General features: G+C 38.7%; 1 protein-coding gene across 2 annotated transcripts in view; it reads right to left on the reverse strand.

Moving 5' to 3' along the window:
* CysRS (cysteine--tRNA ligase, cytoplasmic) overlaps nt 1-14,553 on the reverse strand; it is a 340,710-nt gene that overhangs the window by 285,073 nt on the left and 41,084 nt on the right. The window contains exon 4 of one of the 2 annotated variants that reach the window (XM_090386775.1): nt 3,077-3,173. The exons of the other annotated variant lie outside the window; for it this stretch is intronic. Coding sequence (XP_090242901.1) covers nt 3,077-3,173 — 97 coding nt within the window. The remainder of the gene's footprint in view (nt 1-3,076; nt 3,174-14,553) is intronic. 2 annotated transcript variants of the gene reach the window in all.

Here is a 14,553-nt window from a genome sequence, read left to right on the forward strand (position 1 = left end):
TGTGGGTATAATGCACCTCCCAAGATTTTTTTGCAGTACTTTGATCCAAGCCCGAGGCGGGAATCAAACCCGCGACCTTTGGGTTGCCAGGCAGGCACTTTACCCACCCAGCTACCCCAGTCGGCCTTGTACATGGAAGACTACTGTACAAATTGGAGCAGAATGGTATTAAGGGTAAGTTGCTACAACGGATAAAAGGATGGTTGAGTAGGAGAAGACAGAAGGTGGTAATCAATGGGTGCTGCTCTTTGTGGACTAATATTATTAGTGGAGTCCCACAGAGTTCGCTGTTGGGTCCACTGTTGTTTTGTATATTTATCAATGATATTGATGAAGGTATATCAGGCTTAGTGTCGCAGTTTGCAGATGATACAAAGGTTGGCAGGGTTGTTAATGACAGTAATGGCAGTGTGCTACTGCAACAGGATCTAGAAAATTTGGGCAGATGGGCTAAGAAGTGGCAACTAAAGTTTAACCTTGACAAAAGCAAAGTACTGCATATTGGTAGAAGTAACCCCAGAGAAACGTATCAACTGTGTGGTACTACACTTAAGGTGGTAAAAAATGAAAAAGGACCTGGGAGTAATTGTGCAGGCAGATATGAAGTTTTCTGAGCAATGCAGACAGGCTGCCAGGGCAGGTCATGGGGTTTTGTCAATGATATAAAGGAATTTTGCTAGTAGGGAAAAGGAGGTGATTTTTCCTCTGTATAAGGCAATGGTCAGGCTATGCCTTGAGTACTGTATACAGGTCTGGAGGCCTCATTTTAGGAAATGATGTAAATTTGCTTGAGCTTGTACAGAGAAGGGCAACAAGATTGGTGAGGGGAATAAAGGGATCCTCTTATCAAGAGAGGTTTAAGTTCTGCAAATTGCAGTGGCTGGAGACTAGGCACCTGCGCAGTGATTTGATTGAGGTGTATAAGGCCTTGAATGGGTTAAGCATGCTGAATTCTGATGGGATTCTTCCACTTGTTCAGTTGTTGTTGTTGTTGTTGTTTGTTATTTTGGTTTTTAGGAGCATTAGCAACTAAGGCCATATGTGGTGGTCATTCCCTGACCTTTCCGCATCCTCCATATTTGGTGGTCACAGGCTTGAATCCCAGTCTGATCAAGAAGCGTGTGCTACACACTGCAGGAGCAGCAGTGCGTGTGCTACGCACTGCTGCTTCTGCCCTCCTATCTACGGAGGCACCCACTTGTTCAGATTACAAACCTAAGGGGACATAAATTCAAATTAAGGAAAGACAGAGGTAGAATAGATGTGTGGAAATTTGCCTTTAGCCGGTGGGTGGTTAATTGCTGGAACAAACTCCCATCTGTGGTTGTGGAAGTTGATAGGTTAAATAAATTTAAGGAGGAACTGGACAAATATTTAGAGGGAATGGTTGTGTGAAATTTTTTTTTTTGGCTAATGATACATAACACTTGCTTCCTTGCATCAGATGCCACTACTACTACATTGGTTCACATCTGAATGGTCCTCCAGCATACCAGATTAGTGTTTTAGAACTTAGACGTGGGGGGAGGGGGGTTATACCAAGGGTTGCTAACAGTCCTACAACTGTGAAGGTGTAAGCAGAGGATTTCGTTTTTGCAGAACAACTGGACTGCACCAAAATTCAGTCTACTTGACTCATGAGTGTCATCTGACTATTAGTTCCATCAGTGTTTTGGACTCTGAGGTAGCAAGCCCTAGCTTGTCATACCTGAGAGAATGTATGCAGTAAGCCTCAATGACCCTTTTATTTCTCTATCATCTACATCTGACTATACTCACAAATCCCTTTCTTGTTCAATCATTTTTATGATTGAACAAGAAAGGCCTATATTTGGAGTTATTTTCAAAATATAAAACTATGTGTTTTGCAGCATTAAAATGTAGTTGGCACTTATCTGACCATCCCTGAAGCAGCACTGGTGAACAACTGTTATTAATCACTCTCTCAATCATCTATGAGTCACATCATCTACGAATCCTGACACTTGTGAACATTTCATTCTCTAATTATAAATACAAGGAAAGATTCAGATTATGTGGCTATAGAGCTTGGCAATCAGACACCTTAGAGGTGACCTGACTGAGGTTTATAAGGTTTTGAGAGGAGTTAGTAAAATGAATGAAAATGGAATTTTCACTGTTATAGAGAATTCCAAAACCCAGAGGCACAAAGCAAATTACAGGGGAAGAGGTTTAGACTAGGTTGTAGAAAATTTTCTTTTAGCCAACAAGTCATTGATTGCTGGAATAGGTTGCCTTCATAGGTAGTTGAGGCTGATGGTTTGAATAAATTCAAAAGGTTAACTGGATAATTACCTATGTGAGAGGGAGGCAAATAATTTGCAATTTCTTATCTACTTGGATTTTTTTTTTGGCCAGTGCAGCAAAAGCCAGTGGATTCCTTGTACTATATGACTATTACTATTTTATTTTCCTTCATTTTCTGAAAATTGAAATGTAGTGTTCAACACTATTAAGGATTATAGGTGATTCATTTTTCTCTAACACTATGAATCGTCCATGAGATGCCGATTTCAATAAGCCCTTACCTTAGTGAGAACACAACAATACTTTTGTTAACAATGTTACCTTTAATGGGCTGTGGCCAAGGGTCTTGGATCTTACTATACCAATGTGTGCGTGTGTGTGTGTTGAAAGAAGTCTGAAAAATGCAACATCAAACAAGATTGTTTTTTGGTACTCCATAACACTTGTAATTAACTAAAAAGAAAATCAACAATACTACCATTAAAAACAATGTGGTATATCATCACCAGAATTGTGTGGCAGATAACATTCTGAAGGAAAGTGACTGAAACTTTCAACACATTCTGCAACTTTCTTCCATGTAAACACATAAGCAAGGCCAACAACTGATGCTGAACTCCAGCACATACTTCAATGTTTGGGGAATTTTAAATCACTCCATAAATCTCTTTCAAATATGCTATATAAAATATACAATATTTACATTTATTTTTTCAACTTTAACATTGCAGTTATCACAATGTTAAATTATATGCTACTGGAAGGTAAAACAAATCAAGTTTCATGCGATAGAGTGCTAACAAAATACCTTGTCATCAATGTCTGTAATATTCAGTACATAAAACACATCATATCCAAAATACTGTGATAATACTCTTCTAAGTATATCAAATGAAATGTAAGATCTGAAAACAAAGTAGACATTAGACACCTCGTCATTATATTTTCAAATAAGGTTTATAAATTAAATGTACACAAAATTCTTAGTTTATAAACAACTTATTGATCAGCAAAATGCAGAAACAAACAAAGCATTTTATTTTATTTTTATAGAATGATATATGACAAATTGAAACTGATATTTTAAAATATAAAATCAGGAATAAAATAAGTAAGTCTTTAGTTTATTCCTGTGGGACACAAATAGAAACAGGAATTTATGTATTTTAGCATTTACAAAAGAAACTGAATGCCTGCACACTAACTACTGGACCATAGTATCCCATGTTTTGATTCATCATAACGGTCACAAATAAAACACAAGGTGTTAGTAAAAGAAGTAAAGAACCTTAAAAATGTATTATATAAGTTACATTAAATGTATTATGATGTTGAAATATATGCTACTTTATGGTAAAACAAAGAACAAAGTTTCATGAAATAGAGTGATAATACACAACCACACAGTGGCAGCAAGTAGAGTCTGCCACTCTGCACACAGACCCGGGGGGGGGAGAATTGTTATTAAGAGTTATAAAATTATAGGGTGGGTGGGTTGTGGCTACCTGTTCAAAGGCTATGCTGGTCTCAGTGCCATTGCTTCCACTCAGGCACAATTCGTTACACTGAGGAACACAAAGTGCAATAAGAATTTATGTATTTTAGCACAAATAAAGTTTTCAAGTTTTGGAGAAGTGTCAAATATGTCTGGTTTATCTGGCCTACTTCTGCTTGTGCCTTTCTACCAGTTTTTAAACGTTATTCAAACAGTCATTATTGCTTTTCTCCTTTACAGACGCCACCTTGTTGTAATTATTAGTTCTACAGATATTTACAATAATTATTTGATCCTAGAGGTTGTCACAGACATTCTCTCAGATGTGCCAAGCTATGTTTGCTACCTGGGAGTCTAAAATGCTGATGGAACTGTCATGTGAAACTCAAGTCAAGTCGACCTAATTGTGGCAAAGTCCAGTCACTCAGTGACAGCCAAATCCTCTGCTTGCACCTTCATGATGGTAGGACTGTTAGTAACCATGAGTGTAATTCCCATTTGCAAATCCTAGCATATGGCACCTAGTACAAAGTTGGTGACCACTCAGGTGTGAACCAACATAAGCAGGGATCGAAGTGTGGAACACACAAACACTGAGGAATGCTGCCCCCTCTGTGTTAACAGGCAATATTAGATGGCAGATGACTCCCATCAACCCGTGCAATACCACCACCACCTTGCTTATTGGAGGCTAGAAGTAGTGGAACCCATGTTTAGTCTCTAGAGCAAAGCTCTGGCAAATGTCTCCCATCTCTTATAACTTGCAGCAACATTTGATGTCTTTTCAGGTTATATTGGACACCATGACAAGATCCAATCTTCAATAGTATGTATGTGGGAGGGGAGAATTATAGAGGCCACATTATGTCAACGAGCTGGATATATCGTTAAAATATGTACACCATATTCAAAAATTTCATTACTTCATACAAGCATCCCCATCCCCTCCCCACCTTTTCTTACTACTGAGTATATCATGTACTCAGTACATCAAAACCAGTAGAACAAACTTATCTGCAAAAAGATCTAAACCTCCCAAACACTTCCTCATTAATTTCACAAATATATGTGGTCTCAATTCCATTCTCAATGATGTCCATTTCCACTTATGGTCTGTTGAACTCCACGTACTTTTTTTGACAGAATTCCAGTTATTAGTTGATTCAACCACTGCTCATCTCAGTTGTCCAAATTATTTGCTGTACAATTCCTTTCACTTCAAAGTTGGTGCTAGTGCATATGTCCGTTCTGACATTCCCTGTCAGAGATTTAGTAATTTGGAATCTCCTCTTTTCAACCTTCTCTGCTTAAAATCTCTCTATCACATTCTGTCAAATCCATCTGTTGCCTCTATGATTCTCCCAACTCCACTAATCACTGGGAACTCTTTGAAACTTGTCTCCCTCCAGTCCAGCTTTCCTAATGGTGAGGTAATTTGCCTTGGTGATTTTAATGTTCACAACTCAAGCTGGCTTCCGATTTCTGGTCACACGGACGAAGGTGGTCAAGATGCTGAAGCTTATGCAATCACTAATGATCTCACACAGAAGCTTATTAAACTCTAACAGGGAACTTAATGATTTTGTAATAACTGACAGCAAAGTGGAGGAGAAATTGTTGAAGTTAAACATAACGAAGTCACCTGGGGTGGACGGGATCTATCCAGTTATATTAAAGAAGGCAGCAAAGGAAGTAAGCAAACCCTTAACCATACTTATGAGAGTATTGTTGGACTCAGAGGAGGTCTGCATGGACTGGAGATGTGAAAATGTATCCCCAATTCACAAAGGGAGATCAAAGGGTGACGGGAATAATTACAGACCTGTTAGATTAACTTCTGTTCAGGGAAAATAATAGAGTCACTGGTTAAAGAAGCAATGCAGGATCATCTAGACAAGACTGCAGTAATAATTCAGACACAGCATGGGTTTGTTAAGGGGAAGTCTCGTCTGACCAATGTCATTAGATACTACAATTTTGGCCGACCGGGCTAGCCGAGTGGGTAAAGTACCTGCCCGGCAACCCAAAGGTAGCGGGTTCGATTCCCGCCTCGGGCTTGGATCAAAGTACTGCAAAAACCTTGGGAGGTGCAATATGGCCACAGAAGCCGATGCGCCAACAACTACCAAATCAAAAAAAAAAAAAAAAAAACTACAATTTTGTTACAAAGGAACTGGATGCAAAAGGCGCATTATAGCCTTAGTTGCTAATGTGCCAATAAAATCCAAAACAAAATGGATGCAAAAAATAATTTTGATATCATATACATAGATTTCAGGAAAGCTTTTGATACTGTTGCACATGGAAGACTACTGTACAAATTGGAGCAATATGGTTGTTGTTATTTGGTTTTTAGGAGCATTAGCAACTAAGGCCATATTGCTCCAGGGATATGTGGTGGTCCTTCCCTGACCTTTCCGCATCCTCTGCATTTGGTGGTCACGGACTCAAACCCCGGTCTAATCAAGAAGCACGTGCTACACACTACTGCTCCTGCCCACCTGGCTACAGAGGTGCCTAGGAGGAGCAGTATGGCATTAAGGGAAAGTTGCTACAATGGATAAAAGGGTGGTTGAGTGAGAGAAGGCAGAGAGTGGTAATTAACGAACACTGCTCTTTGTGGGGTAATGTTATTAGCGGAGTACCCCAGGGTTCAGTGTTGGGCCCACTGTTGTTTTGTATATTTATCAATGATATTGATGAAGGTATATCAGGCTTAGTATCAAAGTTTGCAGATGATACAAAGGTTGGCAGGGCTGTTAATGACAGCAATGGCAGTGTGCCACTGCAACAAGATCTAGAAAAGTTGGGCAGATGGGCTGAGAAGTGGCAACTGAAGTTTAACATTGACAAATGCGCAAAGTACTGCACATGGGTAGAAATAATCCCAGAGAAACATACCAACTGTGTGGAATTACACTCAGGGTGGTAGAGAATGAAAAAGACCTGGAGATAATTATGCAGTAAGATGTGAAGCTTTCTGAGCAGTGCAGACAGGCTGCCAGGGCAAGGGATGGGTCTTGTCAATGACATACAGGAATTTTGCTAGCAGGTAAAAGGAGGTGATTATCACTTTATATAAGGCAATGGTCAGGCATGCCTTGAGTACTGGAGGTCTCATTTTTGGAAGGATGTAGAGTTGCTAGAATGAGTACAGAGAAGGGCAACAAGAATGGAGAGGGGAATAAAGGAGTGGTCTTACCAAGAAAGGTTTAAATTCTGCAAAATGCAGCATCTGTAAACTAGACACCTACGAGGTGATCTTACTGAGGTGTATAAAGCCTTGAACAAGTTGAGCAGGGTCAATGCTGATGAGTTTCTTCCTCTTGCTCAGATTACAAACCTGATGGGGCATTAATTCAAATTGAGGAAGTACAGTTATAGAATAGATCAGAAGTTCCCAACCTTCTTTGACTCGCAAAACCTCTTTCAACGTAATATTTTTTATCACGAACCACAAAGCCTATATTCTCTGAAATCATATATTTCTGAATTTTTATTATAAAATATTTCCAGTACTACGTTTTTATAAGCGACATTGTGTAATAATAAAAATTATTATTAAGTATTATTATACTTTGTAAAGCAGTTATTAATCAGTCCAAACTAGATTTCGAACAGGCTAAGAGTAGAAAACTTGCTTCTTGTCCAAATGGTAGCCAAGCATTCTGGGCTCTTACCAAAGCTGTTGGCCACAATTTTTGCCCATCTCTGTCCCCACACCTGTCAAAACAAGATGGTTTTGTTGCCACATTAGCCAAAGATAAAGATGACCTGCTAGCATCTTATTTTTTCTTCCAACTCTATTGATGATCAACTGTATTGATGATCTCGGTAAATCACCTCAAGCCATTCCCAGTACACTCCATTCAATGCCTCCTAGTCTTCCGTCAAAAGGATGTCAGAATGATTTTGATGAATATGATGCTAAGAAAGCTAGTCCTAATGGTATTTCTCCACTTGTTCTCAAAACCTGTGCCCCTGAACTTACTCCTGTTTTATTTTTTCACTTTCTTTATTCCAAAGGTGTTTTTCCTTCTGCTTGGAAATTTGATCATATCCAGCCAGTTACTAAAAAGAGTGACAAATCTCTTCCATCCAATTATCGCCCCATTACGATTAGTTCAACTCTTTCCAAAGTAATGGAGAAATCAATTAATCGCCAATTCTTAAACTATATGGAAATCTTTCATCTGATCAACAATTGCCAGTATGGATTCCATCAGTGTCGTTACACTGAAGATATTCTGGCTTATGTTACCCATCTATGAGCAAATTCAATGGAAAAGTTTAGATGGAAATGTTTAGATGGAATTCAATGGAAATGTCAAGAGAAATGGTTTGAAAATCAAGCCATTTCTCTTGACATTTCAAAGGCCTTTGATCATGTTTGGCATAAAGGTCTTCTAAATAAGTTTCCATCGTAAGGTTTACCAGCTGTTTTTTGTAATTGGTTATCCAGTTTTCTCTCTGACCGCTCACTGGTTGATGGTAGACGGCTCTCTGTCTTCTAACTTCTCCACTAATTCTGGTGTTCCCCAAGATTCAGTTCTTTCCTCCACTACTGTCCTCTTGTATATTAATGACCTTCTTCCAGTGACCGAAAATCCTATGCATATTTTTGCTGATGATAGCACCTTGCATTCCACCTTTCAGTTTGGGAAGCCTTACCCTGCTCAAACAGCTTCAACTTCTCGAATATCCACTACCATTTCCTTAAATGCCGATCTCCAGGTAATTCTGCAGTGAGGTAAAGATAACTTAATTTCAATCCTTATACAACTCAGTCTTGTCTTATATCTCACAAAAATGATTCTTCTTCTGCTCCTATGTTTATCATTGATGCCGCTCCAATTTCTAGCCAAGATCTTAGGGATTACCCTGACTTCTAATCTCTCTTGGCATAAAGCACATTACAAATACTGCTTCCTCTGCATCTAAAAAACTTGGTTCTCTTTCGCACTTAACATCACTTTTCTTCCAAACAGTTGGCTCTGTAAAAATTGCAAATCCGGGCTACCATGGAATATTTTTCCCATATCTGGGGCGGTGCCCCTAAAACTTCTCTCAAGCTTCTAGATTCCATTCAGAAGAGGGCAGTTGGGCTAATTAATGACTTGGAGAAGTCTGGTTGGCCTGCCTCCCTAAAATCCGCTCATGCACACCTTCTCGATGGTAAGCCATGTTACGTCACTTAGGTGGCAACGAACATGTAGAGTGGTTCTCTTCAAGACGCCTGGTCAGCGTGAAGAGGAAAAGACCAAACCCTCCAGCAATGAGAGCACAACAATACAAATGGCACTCAGTCCCCAGCAGCTTTCACTCTCCCTCTTACGGCAGCGAGAGGATCAGAGTGGAAGCAGAGGGTGCTAAGAATCTATGGGTACGACCAGGCTGCCATGCACGGAAATTGAACTTGGCCTGTTATAACGTATGATCACTCATCGGTGAAGACAGGATATTAGAGCTGGAAAAGGAATTAGAAAATGTGAATTGGAATATCATCAGTTTGGCTGAAACAAAAAGAAGAAATGAATCACTTATAAGTTTATCAAGTGGAAATCTGGTGTACACCAATGGAAACAGTGAAAGGAGTGAAGGTGGAGTTGGGTTTCTGCTCCATAAAGATTTTAAAAACAACAACATTTTGGAATTCAAAAGTACATCACCAAGGGTGTCTGTCAAGACTAATACTCAAGATTTCTAAGAGGTACAAGCTAAAGATTATAATGATTTATGCACCAACATCGAGCCATGATGATGAAGAGGTTGAAGAAATGTACACTGAAATTGAGTCTTCTAGATGAGCAGAAAACCCACTACACTATTATTATGGGGACTTCAATGCTAAGGTTGGAAAAAGGCAAAACAGCGCAGAAAGAGGAACTATAGGAAATTTTGGAATTGGTGAAAGAAATAAAAGAGGTGAAAGACTTGTGGAATTTGCAGAATCTCAAGGAATGTCAGTAATGAACACTTTTTTCAAGAAAAGGGTGAACAGAAAGTGGACATGGAAGAGTCCAAATGGATTAACAACTAATGAAATCGACTTCATCCTCACTAACAGAAGATATATTGTGAATGATGTTACCGTCCTGAATAAGGTAAATGTTGGAAGTGATCACAGAATGGTAAGATGTACACTTGATACAGATGTAGGAAAGGAAAGGAAAAAACTGACTCGAGTAAATAATACAAAGGTCTTTGAAATAACAGAGGAGGAGAAAAAGCAGTATGTACTGGAACTTAAGAACAAGTTTGAGCTTCTACAGACTGCTCAGGACCAAGATATCGACGAGGAATATTACAACTTTCTGAAAGTGATAAAGCCCAAGAAACCTATAGGGAAACAGAAATCCAAAGAAAAAAAAATTAGTCAAGAAACACTTGTCATGATGAACCAAAGACGACAAATGAAGAGCAAGAAAAACACTGACAGGGAGAAAATTGAGTATACTGAGTTATGCAAAGCCATTAGAAAGAGACTCAGAGAGGACATAAGAAAATTTAACACAAGAAAAGTAGAACAAGCATTAAGGGAAAACAAAGGATTTAAATCAGCAGCCATGATGATGGGATTCAATGCTGATGGGATTCTTCCTCTTGCTCAGAATAATCACCTGAGAGGGCATAAATTCAAATTGAGGAAAGACAGATGTAGGATAGATGTGCGGAAATTTGCCTTTAGCCAGCGGGTGGTTGGTAGGTGGAACAGACTTCCATCCCTTGTCGTGGAAGTTGATAGCCTAAATAAGGTTAAGGCTCAGCTGGACAGGTGTTTCGAACGAACAGAGGGGTGAAGTCGAAGTGGTTATTTGTATTTATTTATGTTACTTTTTTTTTTTTTTTTTTTTTTGGCTGATGCTGCATAAGCTTGCTTTCTTGCATCAAATGCCTCTACTAATGCTAATGCTAATGCTAATGAGCAGTAATACAGAAAGACAAATGATACTGAAACTGAAGAATAGTAATGGTGTACTTATAAACAGCAGAGAAGGCATAATTCGAATAGCAGAAGACTACTATAGAGAATTATACAAGGAGCGAGGGAATGATACCAGCAGTGGGGAAGATGGATTGCAAAGTAGCAACACATACGACATACCCGATATTCTTCCCGATGAGGTAGAACATGCATTGAAGAAAATGAAGAATCGGAAAACCCCGGGGGAAGATGAAGTTACTGTAGAGTTGTTAAAATTGGGAGGAAGAGACATAACACAAAAACTGGCAAGGCTCTTCACAAAGTGCATTAGAAAAGGTGTGATGCCTAAGCAGTGGAATAATGCAATCATAGTTTTGCTGCATAAGAAAGGAGATAAATCAGAAATTGGAAATTATAGACCAATTAGCTTGTTATCCCATATCTACAAGTTGTTCACAAGGGTCATTACTAACAGATTAGAAAGAATACTTGATGAGAATCAACCGAAAGAGCAAGCTGGCTTTAGGACAGGATTCTCAACTATGGATCACCTTCACGTAATATCACAGCTAATGGAGAAAGCAAATGAATATAAAACACCATTATGCCTGGCATTTGTGGATTATGAAAAGGCATTTGACTCCATACAGCATAAGGCAATGTTTCGGGCACTGGAAAGACAAGGCATGGATACTCCACATATTATGATTTTGAAGAAAATATATGAGAGTGCTACATCCTTTATTAGACTAGACAAAGACAGTAGCAAATTTAAAATTGAGAAAGGAGTTCGACAAGGAGACACAATATCTCCGAAGCTGTTTACTGCTGCCCTTGAGGAAGCTTTCAGAAGATTAGACTGGTCGCAGAAAGGAGTCAATGTGAACGGAGAGTACCTAAACCATTTACAATTTGCAGATGACATTGTGGTCGTAAGCCACGATCCCAAAGAATTAGAGGAAAATCTTAATCAGTTATGCACAGTTAGTAAGGATTTTGGACTAAAGATGAATATGGCTAAAACAAAAGTAATGATGAACAAGTATGCCACGGAAAAGGAAATAATGACTGAAGGAGCAGTAATTGAAAAGGTGGAGTCATATACTTATCTGGGACAAGTTATTAGCTGTAATAATGATAAATGGCTGGAAGTCAAGAGAAGAATAAATTTTTGATGGATAGCATTCAGGAAATATAGTCACATACTGAAGAGCAATATCCCAGTTTGTCTGAAACATAAAATAATGAATCAATGTATACTCCCCACCATGACTTATGGAAGTGAAACTTGGGCACTCACCAAAAGAATGGAAGAGAAGCTAAGAACTACACAGCGAAGAATGGAACGAATTATATTGGGAATCAGACTGTTAGATAAGAAGAGAAACACATGGATTAGGCAGCAAACTCAAGTAAAGGACATTCTTATCAAAACTAAAGAACTAAAATGGTCTTGGGCAGGACACATAGCTCGAAGACATGATGACAGATGGACTAAGAAAATAACAGAATGGTACCCAAGAGGAGCTAGAAGAAAACCTGGAAGACAAAGACGGAGATGGATAGATGAAATTCATGAGTTTTTGAGTAGTAAATGGATGGCCAGTGCTCAAAACAGAAGGAACTGGAAAGTTGCTGGAGAGGCCTTCATCCTGCAGTGGATTGAAAATGGCTGATGATGATGATGAATGACTCGTCTGTCCACTCGCTGTCTCATAGACTTTCTGTTTTTGCTGCATGCCTTTTCTACAGATACTTCCATGGGTACTGTTCTTCTGAATTGGCTTCTATAATTCAGACTCCCTCTTTCAAAGCAGTCCGAACACGTGCCACAACTGTCAACATCCTTTTACTGTCCAAATTCAAACTCACAGAACCAACTTTTCTTCTTCTTCATTTATTCATTCAATTTCCGTTTTCTGGAACAATCTTCCTTCTTATGTATTTCTTGAAAATTACAATCTATAGAAGTTCAAGTCTTATGTCAACAAGTATCTCCTTTCGTCTTTTCAACCTTCAACTCTTGTGCGGTACTAATTACTATAGGTTCTAAAAAAAAAATTTTTAAAAAGTACCTATACATAATGGTCCTTGAGAATGATAAAAAATTTAGTATGGAAAAAATTTTTATAACATGATATTCTGTAAGATAGTAAACTAATTATAAGTAATTGTGGGAGATGTGGTTTCTTTCTTTGGCAATTCTTTACTTTTTATTTAATTTTATTTTACTTTGTTTATTATTAGTTATATTTTGTAGTTTATAATAATATACCTATGTAAAGCTAAGCAGACACCATTACAGAATTTTTAGTGCAAACCCCAGAGGTTTGCAAACCACTGTTCGCACCATATATTATTGTTTGCAAACAATAATATACCTATGTAAAGCTAAGCAGACACCATTACAGAATTTTTAGTGCAAACCCCAGAGGTTCACAAACCACTGGTTGGGAATAGCTGGAATAGATGTTCGGAAATTTGCCTTTAGCCAGCAGGTGGTCAATTACTGGAACAAACTTACATCTATCATTGTGGATGTTGACAGCTTAAATAAATTCAAGAAAGAACTGGACAAACTTTTAGAGCGAACAGTTGTGTGAAATGGGAAATTTTTTTTTTTTTTTTTGGCTGATGCTGTATAAGCTTGCTTTCTTGCATCATATGCCTCTACTAATGCTAATGCTATCCACGTACCATGGAGCCTCTGTAGCCAGGTGGGAAGGAGCAGCAGTGCGTAGCACATGCTTCTTGATTAGACGGGGGTTTGAGCCCGTCACCACCAAATACGGAGGATGCGGAAAGATCAGGGAATGACCAACGCATATCCCGAGGCAATATGGCCTTAGTTGCTAATGCTCCTAAAAACCAAAACAACAACAACAGCTATCCACGCAGCCAACATGCTTGATCTTTTTTCTTACAAACAACCCTTCTAAGTACATGGTCCAGGAGTGCTCCTCTAGGCATCTCAGATTACAACTTGGTGATGGTCTCTCCTCCAATGGAACCTTTCTCTCATAGTCATTCTCAGCCTCATGTTATTTGGCATTACAAGAATTCAAAATGGGATGATCTGTGAGATTTCTTCTCTTCTTTTCCTTGGTTGGATTACTGTTTCAAATTTTCTGATGTCAATGTTTGCTCAGATCGTGTCAGTGAAATTATTCTTGTAGCAATGGAATCCTTTATTCTACAATCCACCTTAAAATCTCGTCCTTTATCTAAACCTTGGTTTTCCATTAAATTTGCTAAGGCTGTTCAAGGGAAGAATGTTGCATATCACAATTGGCTTGTTTCCAAATCTCCAGGTTCATTTTCTGCCTACACTAAAGCTAGAAAAAATTGTAAAGCAGTTATTAATCAATCTAAACTAGATTTCAAAGAGGCTAAGAGTAGAAAAGTTGCATCTTGTCCAAATGGTAGTCAAGTATTCTGGTTTGAAGCCAAAGCTAGTGGCAGCAACTTTTGCTCATTTTATTCCCACCTCTGTCAAAACCAAATGGTTCTATTGCCATTTTAGCAAAAGATAAAGCTGACCTGCTAGGATCCTACATTTCTTCCAACTCATGTACTGATGATCTGTAAACTGCCATTGCCAGTACACTCCATCCGATGTCTCCTGTGGTCTTCCATCAAAAGGATGTCAGAAGGATTTTGATCAATTTTGATGCTAAGAAAGCTCCAGGTCCTGATAGTATTTCTCCACTTGTTCTCAAAACCTGTTCCTGAACTAACTCCTGTTCTGTGTCACCTCTTTTCACTTTCTTATTCTGAAGGTGTTTTTCCATCTGCTTGTAAATTTGCTAATATACAGCAGCCAGTTCCGAAAAAGGGTGACAAATCCCTCCCATCCAATTATCTT

This window comes from Mastigoproctus giganteus, chromosome 12 (genome assembly GCF_048544385.1).
Source record: "Mastigoproctus giganteus isolate SK-2022 chromosome 12, ASM4854438v1, whole genome shotgun sequence".
Classification (NCBI taxonomy): Eukaryota; Metazoa; Arthropoda; class Arachnida; order Uropygi; family Thelyphonidae; genus Mastigoproctus; species Mastigoproctus giganteus.